We start from the raw sequence: 14,784 nt of genomic DNA, 5'->3' as shown, positions 1-14,784 counted from the left end.
AGCATGTTTTTAGAATGCGGGATGAGGGAGAACATGCAAACTCCACACAGAGATGGCAGAGGGTGGATTTGAACTCAGGTTTCCTAGCTGTGAGGCCTGCGTGCTAACCACTCTTCCACCGTGAACAATATCTAACAAAAAATGATACAGTAGATCCCCGTTTTGTAGGGCTGCATGGTGGACGGGATTATGTCTACAGCTGGTCTGGGAATGCATTGGTGTCCTCCCAGTGAAGCTGGAAGATGTGACCTCAGGACCGGGAATTCTGAGCTTCCTTCTGAGGCTGAAGCTCAGATTTCCCAGTGTTTCTAAGGTGTACACATATAATATATGCATATATTATATCCTATACAAAATTTGAATTTACTTAATTCACAATAGGGCTGCACGGCGGTCGAGTGGTTAGTGCGCAGACCTCACAACGAGGAGGCCCGAGTTCAATTCCACCCTCAGCCATCTCTGTGTGGAGTTTGCATGTTCTCCCTGTGCATGCGTGGGTTTTCTCCGGGTACTCCGGTTTCCTCCCACATTCCAAAAACATGCTAGGTTAATTGGCGACTCCAAATTGTCCATAGGTATGAATGTGAGTGTGAATGGTTGTTTGTCTATATGTGCCCTGTCATTGGCTGGCCACCAGTCCAGGGTGAACCCCGCCTCTCGCCCGAAAACAGCTGGGATAAGCTCCAGCACCCCCGTGACCCTCGTGAGGATATGCGGTAGAAAATGAATGAATGAATTAATAATTCACAATAAAGAAATAATAAATTAAATAATTTCAAAAAATTTTATTAAAAGCAAATATTTTGAATTTTAATTCAATTGTATTATTAATAAATTACATAATAAGAAGAAATATTTACCTATTTAAATTAAACTTACATTTTCACTGTGCATTTTTGCCAACATGTCCAGACTCCTATATTATATTAATCATTATGAAGTGTAGTCAACAAGCAAGTCCTAGAAGCAAAATAGAACCCAAACACGCTAAACAAATGATGAAAGTAGGTTAAAAAGAGACACATATACTTTATGAGCACTCACGTCTTCCCTGCAGATGTCGGGGGAATGCACTGCTGGCAGGAGAGGGTGGAGGATGTCCTAGTAAGAGAAAACGATGAGGCAAAGGTAGGACGGCCTCCTCAGCAGCAATGATGTCAGGACTGGGACTCCCCAGTGAAAGAGAGGGGAGATGAAGGAGGACATCAGAACTGCATGGACCGTGGAGAAGCTGCAGAAGCAACGGGACAAGACATAAGGACTTGAAAGGACTGGAAAGGACTTTGGATTCACACTTAGCATCATTTTAGCATTTTCTATTCATTGATTTTGGAAATGGGATGCCTTAAACATCACAAAGGTCAGGTATTTTGTGCCCACTAGACGTGTGCTCTGTATGCCCATCAGTTCATTGAGTACATCAGCACTAAAGGACACTGGAAATAAGTTCCTATTTCATAACCAACTTCCTTGTTTTTTGTGAAAATGACAAAGTATTTTCCCTCCAGAAAGGAAACATGAATGGACTTCACTGGAATTGATTTCATTCAATTAAATTAGAAAATATTTGGATATTTTTATATAGTTGAAAAGTAGTCAGGATCTCAAATTAATACATATTTCTGTGATTTATTTATCTGTCACTCATATAAAGAAAGATGTTATCGGTGAGCCTGCTGGCTATGGTGGTGCTTTCCAACACCATGCTGCTCCAGTGCGGTGCACTGAGCCGGTACAAACGCGCCTTGGCGGGCCGGGCGGACAGGGAGCTTTCACGCCAGGCAAATGAACCCTGCTCGCTGTCTTGGAGGTTCCCCCGGCACTTCAGCTGGCCCTTACCGACTCTTCAGCAACACCCAGTGGCCATTCGGAGGACGACCCGGAGAAAGCTCCACACCACCTTCTGCGACGGTGATTGCATATTCAAGGCGGTATCTCACGGTGCTTCAGAAGACCTGCCTGGAAAGCAAAGAACGTCTGGTGTATTCCCAGGACGTCCACCTCGCGCCTCCAGGTTTGCCCGAAGCGTCCATGTGTCTCATGACGACCGGGACCGGGACAACTCCACTTCCGCCAACAGAAACAATCATTCCAGCGGAGCAGGGGTTCATCCTTCTTCCAGTGGCCCAGAGGAGGACTGGGAGGTGGAAGACGGGGGTCCCACCACAAGCCGTGCCGCCGGAGGCACGTCTCAGTGGGGTAAAGCTGTGCAAGGGGCGCCCCCCTCCTGGATGACGGTACTCCACTTCAGCGGCCGCCAGGAGAAGATCAGGCTCAAGAGGAGCGCACAAGTTGAGCTACCGAGGACTAAGTTCAGCCTGGAGTTGTGGGTCCACCCGGAAGGGGGGCAGAGCAATCCCGCAGTCATTGCAGGTGAGTCAAGACAACAAACAGCATCCCTCACTCACTCCCTTTCTTACAAATACGTCATAACTTTGTTTCTACAGTTTCTTGTTCACTTTAATGGCCGGTTGTTTGGACAAATATAACAATAGCAACAAAAACAGGTCATCAAAGTAACAATTTCCGTTATCCAATGTTCTAGTTATTTGTGTCAAAATACATGGGATTTGGGAAAAACACCACGGAAGTTGCTAGATATCATCTCTTAAATCAGGGGTCTCAAACTCAATTTACTTGGGGGCCACTGGAGCTTGGGTCTGGGTGAGACTGGGCCGCATCAGGTTTTCAAAAAAACAAAAAACAAAACACATTTATTAAAAGCAAAAAAATAAAAAAAAACTTCACTTTGGTTCCAATTTTCTACAATAAAAGCTCTGATAAAACATTCCACTGTTCTCAAATATCTTACTTTTTTATTTTTCTACACAAAATAAGATGAAAAATAAATAAACAAATCAAGAATAAAGAAAATCAATCAATCAGTAATAAATAAATATAATAATAATAAAACAGCAAATAATAAAAACTTAAGAAACCACATATAGTTGGAGGGTAGACAAATTATTTTTTTCAGATTAAAATGGACAAAGCATTATTAGAGTCCTGTAGACATGACAAAACACGACTATAGTCACATTTATACTCTTTTTATTTACAACATATTGCGCAACTGCAGGGTTTTGAGACACATGCTAACTCGCAAACTAGCGACCTAAACGGTAGCCTTCAAGTTATTTCCTTTAAACTTAAATAGCCAAAACATACCACTTCCACACAGATAGGGAGGATAACTATTAACAGTTATTTAACCTTTAACATGAACATTAATCAAACGTAATAATTTTTTTCTGGGTACATGATACCCTATAGCATCCATAACAAACTTGCGCGGGCCGCATTAACATTAAACTTTCATATCAAGGCGGGGCCTCAAATTAGTGTGCGGGCCACATTTGGCCCGCGGGCAACGTGTTTGAGACCCCTGTCTTAAATGAAACTCTCATGAGCTATTTATGTTATGTCATTATATCTGCCTAAACAAGTGTACCTGTGGTTGTACACTTGCAGATTGCAGATTACAATTGAATGCATCATATAATCAGTTAACAGTTCCACATGTCCAAAAGGAGTAGGAAGAAGCAAAGCTTACTAAATCCTACCCCTCCATCTGGTACTTTTACAATCACTAACTGTTACATTTGTTCACTTCCTGTCTTTCTAATATAATTTAAGTTTGTATTTTTTTTTTATATTTTTTATTTTTTATTTATTTATGTATTTTATTTATTTAATTTTTAAACGTATCAGGCATTAAAGTGAAGCAATAAAGTTTTTTTTATTTATGTTTGGTAGCATTGTGTGCTACAATGTAGACTTCCTGGATAAACAAAGTTTAAAGCAGCTACTTGATTAAGAACCCTATTTCTATTGTGGGTATTATTTATTTTATTATATAATGAAATAGATATAATTTATTGATAATCCATGTCATTATTTGCATGCTGTATTTCATTCATCATAGTTATTATTCTTTCTATTATATCATGCATTAGTAAGTCTATTTTTCAAGGCTAATCTAGCCGTAATGGCCTCCTGCCAATAAGTGGCCTAATGAAGTGTGTGGTGAGTGTATACATGCTTACTTTTAGAAGGCTGTTGTTTTAGTCTCCACTTTCAGCACATCTACAAAAAAAAAAGACTGACCTGCAGAAAACAAATATTTTGAGCTCTAACCAAAAGCAATGTTCCTGCGGTAGCGAATGACACACTGACCACAGGCATCTGATGAAAACATGTGAGAAAAACATGGTGCATAATGTGGTTTGCTCACATTTGGTGAAGTTATTGGAGAGTTATTAGAGAAGGAATGACGCGTTATGATCATTGCAGGTGGCTTCAACATGATCATGTGTACCAAATACAATCTTTATCACAAGTTTGAGACTAGTGAAAAATTGCAATAGTTTACATTTTGCACTATTTGATCTTAGAGAGATTCTAAGTACAGCTTCAAAGTGGAATGGAATGGTACAGCTACTCATTATTGAGTCCTGTTTTGATTATTTTATTTCTATTTTAGGAGGGTTTCTGTTTTTTTAAGCTGTGGTCTTCAACTTTTTTAAATAGCTGATGAACAGCTCAGCTAAACTATACCAACGTTTCAATTTGGAAGCGAGCCCTGGAAGAAGTTTGGGATGGCTCTGAACGCTTGGTTTCAGAAAGTTGTGATGTCATACTGAGCCGGACGTCCTTATATAGGCGCATCCGGGAACAAACTCTCGGATTGCTCTCCTCCCGCTCTGCTGTCAAAGATTTCAACGCGTTAGCATGGAGCTTAAGTTAGTAGATTTCAGGAAATATTTGTTCAGGTTTGAACTTTGCTAAAGAAGCAAATGAGAGGCAGAAGTGGTTGGGAGTTGCAGATTCTAATAGGCTTTTTTCACCGATATCACAACACTGAGATTGAAGCTATTTTCCCTGAAATATACAACACATCTTAGCTTACTAAATATCATAGTTAGCTTGTCCTTTCATATTTCCGTATGTTTGCTCTTTTGATTTTTGGCTATTGTGTCCATCACTCACCCAAATGGTGCCCGATTCCTCATCCATTTTCTTTGTATTTCTCTGTTTCCGGGTACTCCGGGCTTGGGAGGTTCCGGGTTGCAAGATTGTTGTCTTTTTTTCTTGTGAGACACTGCTAGGGAATTCCTTTGAAGTTTGCCTGCTAGCGATGGTTAACTTGGCTTGCTAGCGGCTCGCAGCAATCGTAACTTTTTCAACTAATCAGTTCCTCACACCAGACAGCGTTTCAAGCCAAGGGTATCAGCATTGTGGTCAAGATCTGTGGGTGCAGAAAAGTGACAATAATCCAAAACTTGCAAAGGAAACGCAGGAAGTCACATTGAAGTTTCTTCTCATGGATCACGTTATATTTTATTGGCAAGACTTTTAGCTGTCACAACACATTACTGGCTACATAATTAAAGGCAGTGAAGCGTTCTGTTGATAGAAAGCAGGTCAAGAAAGGTCCACTTCGTACTGACGCAGTTATTGTTTTCCAATCATGGTAATCGAGTTGCGATTTCAAATGTTACAATGCTACAATGCGACTGTTACCAACAGTCAAGTTATTATTACAACCTCTGCACCCCTTTTCAAATGAATCCAAAAATGATCCAAACATCAGCATTCAAATGCCTCCTTTGTATTGATAGAAAATTGTTTTATTAAAAAATAATATCTATCACCAAAGACACAAACTACCAGGGAAATGATACCAACAAGAGAACAACATAGGAATCTGAGGTCAAATGCTTTTGAATTTTTGGAACTTGGAACCAATATTTTCATGTAAAATGAGCCCTGTAAAGAACCCATGCAAGAACTTGGTAATTTTAACTGCGATATTTATCACAGATTTATGTTTAGTAATTAATACCAAAGAATATTCAGGCCAGATGTGTAATATTGAAAAGATCAGGTCAGATTTTCCCATTTGAATCGTATTTAAGGCAAATTTTCACATAGGAAATAACGTAAATCCAGTTAGAGCTATCCCTCACTTATCACGGCTAGACCCCATTGTAATAAAAATGAATTTCCACAAATTTGGAGTCCTTATTTATAAACAGAATATTTTCACTATTAGAGTGTAGAACAGTTCCAAATATGTTTTTTTTAACATTATTAGATGTTATTATTATGGATGAGATGTTATTATCTAGACATGGAATCACCGCCCCATAGTCATATTTACACTTTTATTACCCAATATAGTAAACATAGTAAGAAAAAATATTTAATACATAAATAATATATAATGTATACTCACACACACACTCCATTAGCCTACGGTTTGTTTCATTTGATGCATGCTAATCCACGTGTATATTTAATCAATACATATGTATTTATACATTAGGATTACACACACACACACACACGCTTTGTACACACGACAAATACTGCAAGTTGTTCAGTGATGATGAGGACGCTACGTTTGAAGGCGCGAGTATATTTCTATTTTAGTTAATTTAGCCACGTTTATGCTTTAAATACTTAATTTAGTAGTCAAACGTGAAACAACAGCCATGCAGTGAAGCCATGATACGGTGCAGCCGCAAAGGTTGAAGCGGGAAGTGGCGTGGGACGACTTCAATTTGAAAAGAGAATATTCTAGAGAATACATATATAGAGAATATTTATTGTTATACATGCAAAAAAATAATGCGAAATAATTATAAAGAGGAATGAATGGATTATTGTTGATGCAGACTTCCTGTATATTCTTCTTCAATTTGCTGGTATTTGTACCTTTCTTTGACCCCATGGCAGGTTATTTAGCAGTCCATTAAAAAATGCATTGAGTAAACTTCATGTAATATGTAGGACGCTTTATTTGGGCACTCCGTTTAGCGGAATGATACAGGAAAGTGCAGCGATATTAGATAAAAAACTGTTTAAAATAAAAACAATTGTAGTGGATAAAGCGAGAATCATGCAAAAACTGGATGGGGAGGGGGGGGTTGGAAAACAAACATTTGACTGTGTAGCGTATTTCTGCAGTCCCGTGCTGTTGACACCACTGCTTTTTTACAAATGGATTGAACCAGTCCGAGTCACTCATCTCCGTGAGGATGTTTTTGCATTTTGTTTTCCTCCCTTTCACACGCGCCTGCAGACATCGTTGCGGAGAGGGAAGGGGTTCCCTGACCTCTTGTTGTCCCACAGTTTGACATCTGTACAGCAGATGTCTGTCTGTTGCAAGAGCACATGGAAAAATACCTCTGTTGTCTTCTCTGTCTATTCTCTCTTGTGCGCACATGACCGTAAAATACTGTTATCTCTGTTCTTCAGGAGTGTATGACAACTGCTCCCATTCTCTGAGTGAAAAGGGATGGTCAGTAGGTATTGGTACCACGGACTCTTTCGGCACCAAGGACGCACGGTTCTACTTCATGCTTCGCACGGATCGAGCCTTGAAATCCACCACCGTGTTTAGCCACCAGCAGTACAGAGCCAATGCTTGGACTCACCTGATTGCCACTTACAACAGTCACAACATGACCCTGTATGTTGATGGAGCTAAGGTGAGTGCTTTTGCTACGTATTTGCCTTTGACAGCACTCTTAAAGGGGTAGTGGAGATTTTGTGACATGCAGTTGAATGACATCCGCATTAGCGTGCCTTCAGAGGACTAATACGTCTGCATCACAAAACCCCATCCATCCAACCAATTTCGATCCTTACAAAGGGCCGCAAAGGTTTGCTGGAGCCTACCCCAGCGGACTTTGGCCGAGAGGTGGCGTACCAGTCAGCCAATCACAGGCATCACAAAACCGTGATGTCAGACCTCATAATCGCTCTGTGATATTTTCCCTACATTTTGTATGAGTGTGTTTCACAGTGTTTACATGCGTGGATGACGACTGCTGCGACGCCAGGCAGTCGTCGGTTAAAGTCAAAGCGAGGAAAATTTTTGAAAAAATTCTAAAAAGTGGTGGAGACTTGTAATAATCTAAAAAAAAGTCTAGCTTCTTGCCGAAAGTGGGGGCCGAAGTGTGTTTGTGTGAAGAAGGATTATGGTCCTACAAGTTCAAAATAGAGGAGGTGGGACAGACAGAAAGCCAGACAAAAAAATAGATTGATAATTAATCTTCAATAGAACCTCTCAATTTATAGTTTTTAAATGAAACTTCATGGAAACAAAAGGAAACAATCCAAAGCTACATGTCCCTGTATGAAAAAGTGATCGCCCCCTCAACCTAATAACTGGTTAGGCCACCCAACTACAGTCAAGCGTTTGCAATAACTTGCAATATCTTACAGAGCTGTGGAGGAATTTTGGCACATTCTTTGCAGAATTGTTGTCATTCAGTCACTTTTCCAGCATGAAGACTTTTTTAAGGTCATATCACAGCATCTCAATAGGATTCAGGTCAGGACTTGGACTAGGCCGCTCCATAGTCTTCATTTGGTTTGGTGGACTTGCTGGTGTGTTTTAGATCTTTGGAAGTTGCTTCAGCTTGCGGTCACCAACAACCGGACATTCTTCTTTAGGAGAAATCATGCTTCTATTTATCACGCAAGTCTTCCAGGTCCTGAAGCAGCAAAACAGCCCCAGACCATCACACTACCACCACCATATTTTACTCTCGGTATGATGTTCTTTTTCTGTATTACTTTTTTGGCATTACTTTTACACCAGATGTAATGGGACACACACCCCCCAAAATGTTCAACAGGCTATTTTCCCAAAGATCTTGGGGATCATCAAGATGTTGATGAAAACCCGAGACAAGACTTAATGTTCTTTTGTTCAACAATGGTTTTGGTCTTGGAACTTTAGGAATTTTAGATCAGATTCAGATCTACACTTTGTATAATCAAGTGGCATCTTATCCAAGTCTGCACTTTTGCCAAATGAAGTACCGCCTTTGCAATTATTTTTCTTTCAGGTGGGAGAAAGCAGTCTCCAGCAGGGGGATCTGTATAGCCCCTTTATGAAGACCTGTAGAAGCTTCTTCCTGGGTAGTAACCAGTCAGAGCAGGGACAGAGCTTTCGAGGTCTACTGGGAGGTGTGGTGTTGTGGGACTACGCTGTTTCTCACGAGGACCTGCTGATGCGACCACTCCAACAAACAAGTCCTCTTCTGGCTTTATGGGCTGACTTTGCAAATGTAAGTTTTGGTTGCTGAAGATCTCAGCTCTCATTGTTTGTTACTAACAATATGATCTATTGGAGTTGACCGGAACAATAATAGTTCCTGTTTTGCAGGTAGAAAAGATGTGGACTCCATACAAAGTTGGCTTTCACCCAGCTATCATCGCCACTCCAGTCCCTGATCCGGAACTTGTCTCCTCCTTCTCGCCGCCACCCTGTGGTCTCACGCCTTGTGATAACACCGACATCATTTCTGGCTACAATAATTATTGGCACCTCCGCTCTCACAAACGTATCCGCTACAGGATCGTCAACCTTTGCAATGACGATGGTAGTGACCCAACTGTGTCACAAGACCAGATTCACCTCCAGCACCGGGCCCTGACGAACGCTTTTAATCCTTACAATATCACCCTTGACTTGAGTGTGTACCCAGTCAGAAACTCTAGTCTTCGCCAGAGGTTTGTTTTAAGTAACTGTCGAATCGGGAAAATTGGGAACCGGCAGTGTGATCCGGAGTGTGACCACCCAAATACGGGGCACGATGGCGGGGACTGCCTGAGGTTGGGACATTGCTCCAGTTGGAAGAGGCAGGATGGAGTTTGTAACACGGAATGTAACAGTATACACTATGACTACGACGACGGAGACTGCTGCGACCCGGAGGTGACGGATGTCCTCAAGACCTGCTTTGATCCGGAGTCCGCTTACAGGTGGGGACTGGCAAGTGGCCCTGCACAGTTTACACTTCACTCCCATTAACGACCAATTTACTCATCGGCATACCATTGAAATGCACAACTGCGTACCACAGCAGGGACAATAAGAATCACCAGTTTCTTGTTTGGTCTGTTTGATTCAAATTCATCAAAAGTCATTTTGTTACCCCCCACTTGCTCCCCGCCCCCATGATTCACTCACACAGGGCCTACATGAGTGTGAAAGAACTGAAGGAGGAGCTTCATTTGAGTGGCGCAGACATTCTGAACGTTTTCTTTGCCAGCAACTCTGCACGAGAAGAGCTAGCAGGAGCTGCAACTTGGCCATGGGCAAAGGAAGCTCTTACGCACCAAGGTAATTCAGTGACCTCCAACCAAGGAAGTACAATATGTTTTTGTCATAATCTTGCTTTTTTGGTGTTAATGCTCTGATGTTAGCAAAGTCTTACAAACCAGCGGTGTAACCGCATATTTATAATCGGATTTTTATGAAGCTTTCGGTTGTCCTGATTTCCTCCACGATACATATTCAGTGAGGGATGGGAAGTGCCTACGGCGTCATGAGTGTAGTCGGTACACAACTGACCTTTGGCTAGCAGCTAGTCATGATGAACAATAAGGTGATTGACAAGCCAGAGCCTAAAGTCTCTTCTGTGGTTAAATTCTCTTCATGTCCAGTAGTTTCATTCATTCATTCATTCATTTTCTACCGCTTTTTCCTCATGAGGGTCGCGGGGGTGCTGGAGCCTATCCCAGCTGTCTTCGGGCGAGAGGCGGGGTACACCCTGGACTGGTCGCCAGCCAATCACAGGGCACATATAGACAAACAACCATTCACACTCACATTCATACCTATGGACAATTTGGAGTCCCCAATTAAACTAGCATGTTTTTGGAATGTGGGAGGAAACCGGAGTACCCGGAGAAAACCCACGCATGCACGGGGAGAACATGCAAACTCCACACAGATATGGCCGAGGGTGGAATCGAACCCCGGTCCTCCTAGCTGTGAGGTCTGTGTGCTAACCACTCGACCGCCTATTTCGGACATTAAGTGTTTAATCTTGAAGATAGGCTGCACTGCGGACGAGTCGTTAGGGCGCAGGCCACACAGCTAGGAGACCCAAGTTCAATTCCATCCTCGGCCATCTCCTTGCGGAGACGCTTGTGAGGATAAGCGGTAGAAAATGAATGAATGAGTGAATGAATCTTGATTTCATTGATATTGGTGTTCCAATCCTCGCATGGCGCAGTGGTGAAAACGTGTCCCCATTCAAGGTATTCAACTAACATGATCATTATTATGTAATTTCCAGCAAGACAACATATTTTCCCCTTGAATCTGCTTCACTGAATCAACGTCTATTAACATCCAATCAGGTTGAAGAACAAACAAGAAATGTTGGACTCAGACTTTGAGTCAACTTGTCTGGTCTTGACTTGTGACTTGCCCTCAACTTGAATCAAGACTCGAGACTAAAGATTTGGAACTTGCAAAACACTGACTTGCTCGACGTCTGGTTATTGGTTCCATGCTGCTAACACACAAACATGGAGAGACACAGTATAAAAATAATGAAGTCCTTGTTGGAGGTCATCATTTTACCTTTACCTCTGTTTTCATTTGTAGACTAGGCCTTCTTTTGGCCTCTTTGATCAGGTGTGAATTGCGATATGGTGAAATGTGCTTTTCATTTTGTCCTCTTGTGCTGTACGCTTGCTCGCATTCACATTGGATGGAAAACGAAATGGCAGATATTTTCCTGGCATTTTGTCATTATCCTCTCACGATCATGACACAATTATCCACTGGGAAAATCAAAGCAACCCAACAACAAAACACAGAAACATTGGGTGGGATCGCCGTGCCGTGAAACGTTGCACCACGTGCGGTGTATCGGGAAAGTAAGAATGTAAGAAACAGACGACAAACATACAATATAACTGTAAGGATGGGACGTAAATGTTGTCAAAAATGAGTTGATGAGTTTGAATGTGTAGTTGCAAAGGACTGCCTGTATCACGGTGGACGAGTGGTTAGCACGCAGGCCTCACAGCTAGGAGACCCGAGTTCAATTCCACCCTCGGGTATCTCTGTGTGGAGTTTGCATGTTCTCCCCGTGCATGCGTGGGTTTTTTCCAGAAACTCCGGTTTCCTCCCACATTCCAAAAACATGCTAGGTTAATTGGCCACTCCAAATTTTCCATAGGTATGAATGTGAGTGTGAATGGTTGTTTGTCTATATGTGCCCTGTGATTGGCTGGCGACCAGTCCAGGGTGTACTCCGCCTCTCGCCTGAAGACAGCTGGGATAGGCTCCAGCTCCCCCGCGAACCTTGTGAGGATAAGCGGTAGAAAATGAATGAATACCATTCATTTAATGGTCTAATGGTTTAACTGATATTAAAAACATGATTCTTATTTAGTTCTTTTCCTCAGGTGGAATGGTCCTGAACCCATCCTATTTTGGCACAATCGGTCACCACAACACGATGATCCATGAAATGGGCCATATATTTGGACTGTACCATGTCTTCAAGGGAGTGAGTGAACGCGACTCCTGCGATGACCCTTGTCAGGTAAAAGTGGGCTGACAAATGGAGTCACTTCATTATCATCAAATAGCTTGCCTTTAGAAAATAGAACCATGTCTCATAATTTAGATGCACGGTGGACGAGTGGTTAACATGTTGGCCACACTGTTAGGAGATTAGGAAGACCTGGGTTTGACCACTTTTTCCACATTTATTTTTACTATTACTTACAAAATGAGCAGATACGACTTATTTCGCCAACTGTAGGAGACCACCCCATCCATGGAAACAGGAGATCTGTGTGCTGACACGGCACCAACACCCAAGTCCAAAACCTGCCATGATCCCGGACCTGTTAATGACACATGCGGCAACACCATGTACCAGGACACCCCTTTTAACAACTACATGAGTTACACAGGTAGCGCATTTGTGAAAAAAAAAAGTAAGACCAGTATCTCCCAGTATCTGTTTTACCAACTATGGGATGAAGCAAATGATCTGGAATTGGAACCTAATCTATAAAGATGACCTCTTCAATGATTCTTTACATTTCCTTCGTAGACGACAACTGCACCAATCGTTTCACTCCCAACCAAGTTGCCAGGATGCACTGTTATGTTGACTTGGTCTATCAGAACTGGCTGACAGAACATCTACCCGGTTCCATTCCTATAGCACCAATAGTGACCGACCAGAGTCCAGATTCTGTTTCAATTTATTGGCTGGCACCATTAAGAGGACCACTATATCAAAGGTATGCTTCATTTTGCAGTGTCTTAACAATATCCTAACATACAATGTAGTGTCATTGATTTTGTAAATGCACATTATTATATACATTCCATACATAATGATGACCGTGTTCGTCATACTCGACTTAGCTTGGGGCCCCTGGAGGTGGATGGGTGAAGCTGGGTCAAATACAATTTTCCACAAAAAAGGGTTTCAAGTACAGTGGAGCCTCGGTTAGCGTACGCCCTTGGTTATCAAGTTTTTCAGTTACATTGAAAATATATGCCAAAATTTTGCCTCGGTTTTCCTGCATTTTCTGATTAGCATTCAATATGGTGTGACTTTTGTCGTGTCATGACAGTTTTCAAATTGTCAATACCACCATCCTTCTCAATTGCTTGTGCTCATTTCAAAAAACTATTTTTTTCCTCATCTATGTTGTCAGTGCCCCTAAAATGTATCGACCCGTTGGCATTGTGTAAGCATCCATCCATCCATTTTCTATGCTGCTTATCCTCATTAAGGTCAAGAGGCGGGGTACACCCTGGACTGGTGGCCAGCCAATCACAGGGCACATACGTATAGACAAACAACCATTCACACTCACATTCATACCTATGGACAATTTGGAGTGGCCAATGAAGCTAACGTGCATGTTTTTGCACCAGAACTATTTAAATATCCCTCGAATCACAACTCAGTCCTTCACTGATAGTTTTTATTGTAGTTGAAATTTTGGAATATGCCATTGCTTTTAGGACTGCAGCGTGGATTTGTGTCTATCCGATGGCATTATTTACTTAGCTTGTTTTTGCACCAGAACTATTTAAATATCCCTCGAATCGCAGCTCAGTCCTTCACTGATAGTTTTTATTGTAGTTGAAATTTTGGAATATGCCATTGCCTTTAGGACTGCAGCGTGGATTTGTGTCTATCTGATGGCATTATTTACTATCACCTTAGTACAGATTGTTTTTGTTGCTCAAGTTTTCCTTTGCCATCCATGTGAGGTCGTTGTCCAGTCCTAGACATAGAAGTCAAAGGACAACGGTCTTATCATTTGTAATTTATGACATTTTGCAATGAGTAACTTTACCACAATACCAATGCATCACAGCACAGTGACATGAATACCAAGCTGTATGAACATAATTATACTACCATAAGCCCATTGAGGTAATATGTTACTGTTGTCCTATAACACGGATATGCACTCACACTAAATGAATAGGTAGATAACTAAATAAACACTTTTTCCCTGCGAAAGGTTTGGATGGAGGAGACTGTAGAACGAAGCACATTAGGCTGCACTTGGTGACCTGCCTCCACCAATGTGAGTCGATAGTTGATAACATTGGTCTTTCATTTTGACCCGATTTTCATTCAGGACAGCATGGTGTCCTTGTGATCCTTGGACTCTTCCCCCTATTCCACCATGCATACTTACTCCTTCTCCTCCTCTTCTTCTTCTTGCTCATTCTCTTCCTCGAGCACGCAATTGCCCTTGTTCATTTTCTCATCTGGGTGCCTCCATGTTGAGACATTGTAACGGTGCTTTTCAAGCTCCATACAGTATATACATGTTTGGCAGCATTCAAATCAAAAATCAAATCAACTTTATTTGTATAGCACTTTTCCTGCAAAGACATGCAACACAAAGTGCTTTACAGAATTAAAAACAATTACCACAATTAAAAGGAAAAACAATTACAAAGAAAGACCCTTC

General features: G+C 41.6%; 1 protein-coding gene across 4 annotated transcripts in view; it reads left to right on the top strand.

Annotated features, from left to right (window-relative positions):
- The first annotated feature begins 1,203 nt into the window (after window positions 1–1,203).
- Window positions 1,204–14,784, top strand: part of pappa2 (pappalysin 2) — a 40,966-nt gene continuing 27,385 nt past the window's right edge. For 3 of the 4 annotated variants that reach the window (XM_058086591.1, XM_058086583.1, XM_058086608.1), the window contains exons 1-8: window positions 1,204–2,373; window positions 7,264–7,496; window positions 8,865–9,086; window positions 9,185–9,783; window positions 9,996–10,144; window positions 12,229–12,368; window positions 12,591–12,744; window positions 12,888–13,080. In XM_058086591.1, the coding sequence (XP_057942574.1) occupies window positions 1,659–2,373; window positions 7,264–7,496; window positions 8,865–9,086; window positions 9,185–9,783; window positions 9,996–10,144; window positions 12,229–12,368; window positions 12,591–12,744; window positions 12,888–13,080 (2,405 nt within the window). In that variant the 5' untranslated portion in view covers window positions 1,204–1,658. The remainder of the gene's footprint in view (window positions 2,374–7,263; window positions 7,497–8,864; window positions 9,087–9,184; window positions 9,784–9,995; window positions 10,145–12,228; window positions 12,369–12,590; window positions 12,745–12,887; window positions 13,081–14,784) is intronic. The other variant, XM_058086600.1, reaches the window with a different exon arrangement.

Source organism: Doryrhamphus excisus, chromosome 1, assembly GCF_030265055.1.
Source record: "Doryrhamphus excisus isolate RoL2022-K1 chromosome 1, RoL_Dexc_1.0, whole genome shotgun sequence".
NCBI lineage: Eukaryota > Metazoa > Chordata > Actinopteri > Syngnathiformes > Syngnathidae > Doryrhamphus > Doryrhamphus excisus.
This window is presented reverse-complemented; position numbering and strand designations above follow the sequence as displayed.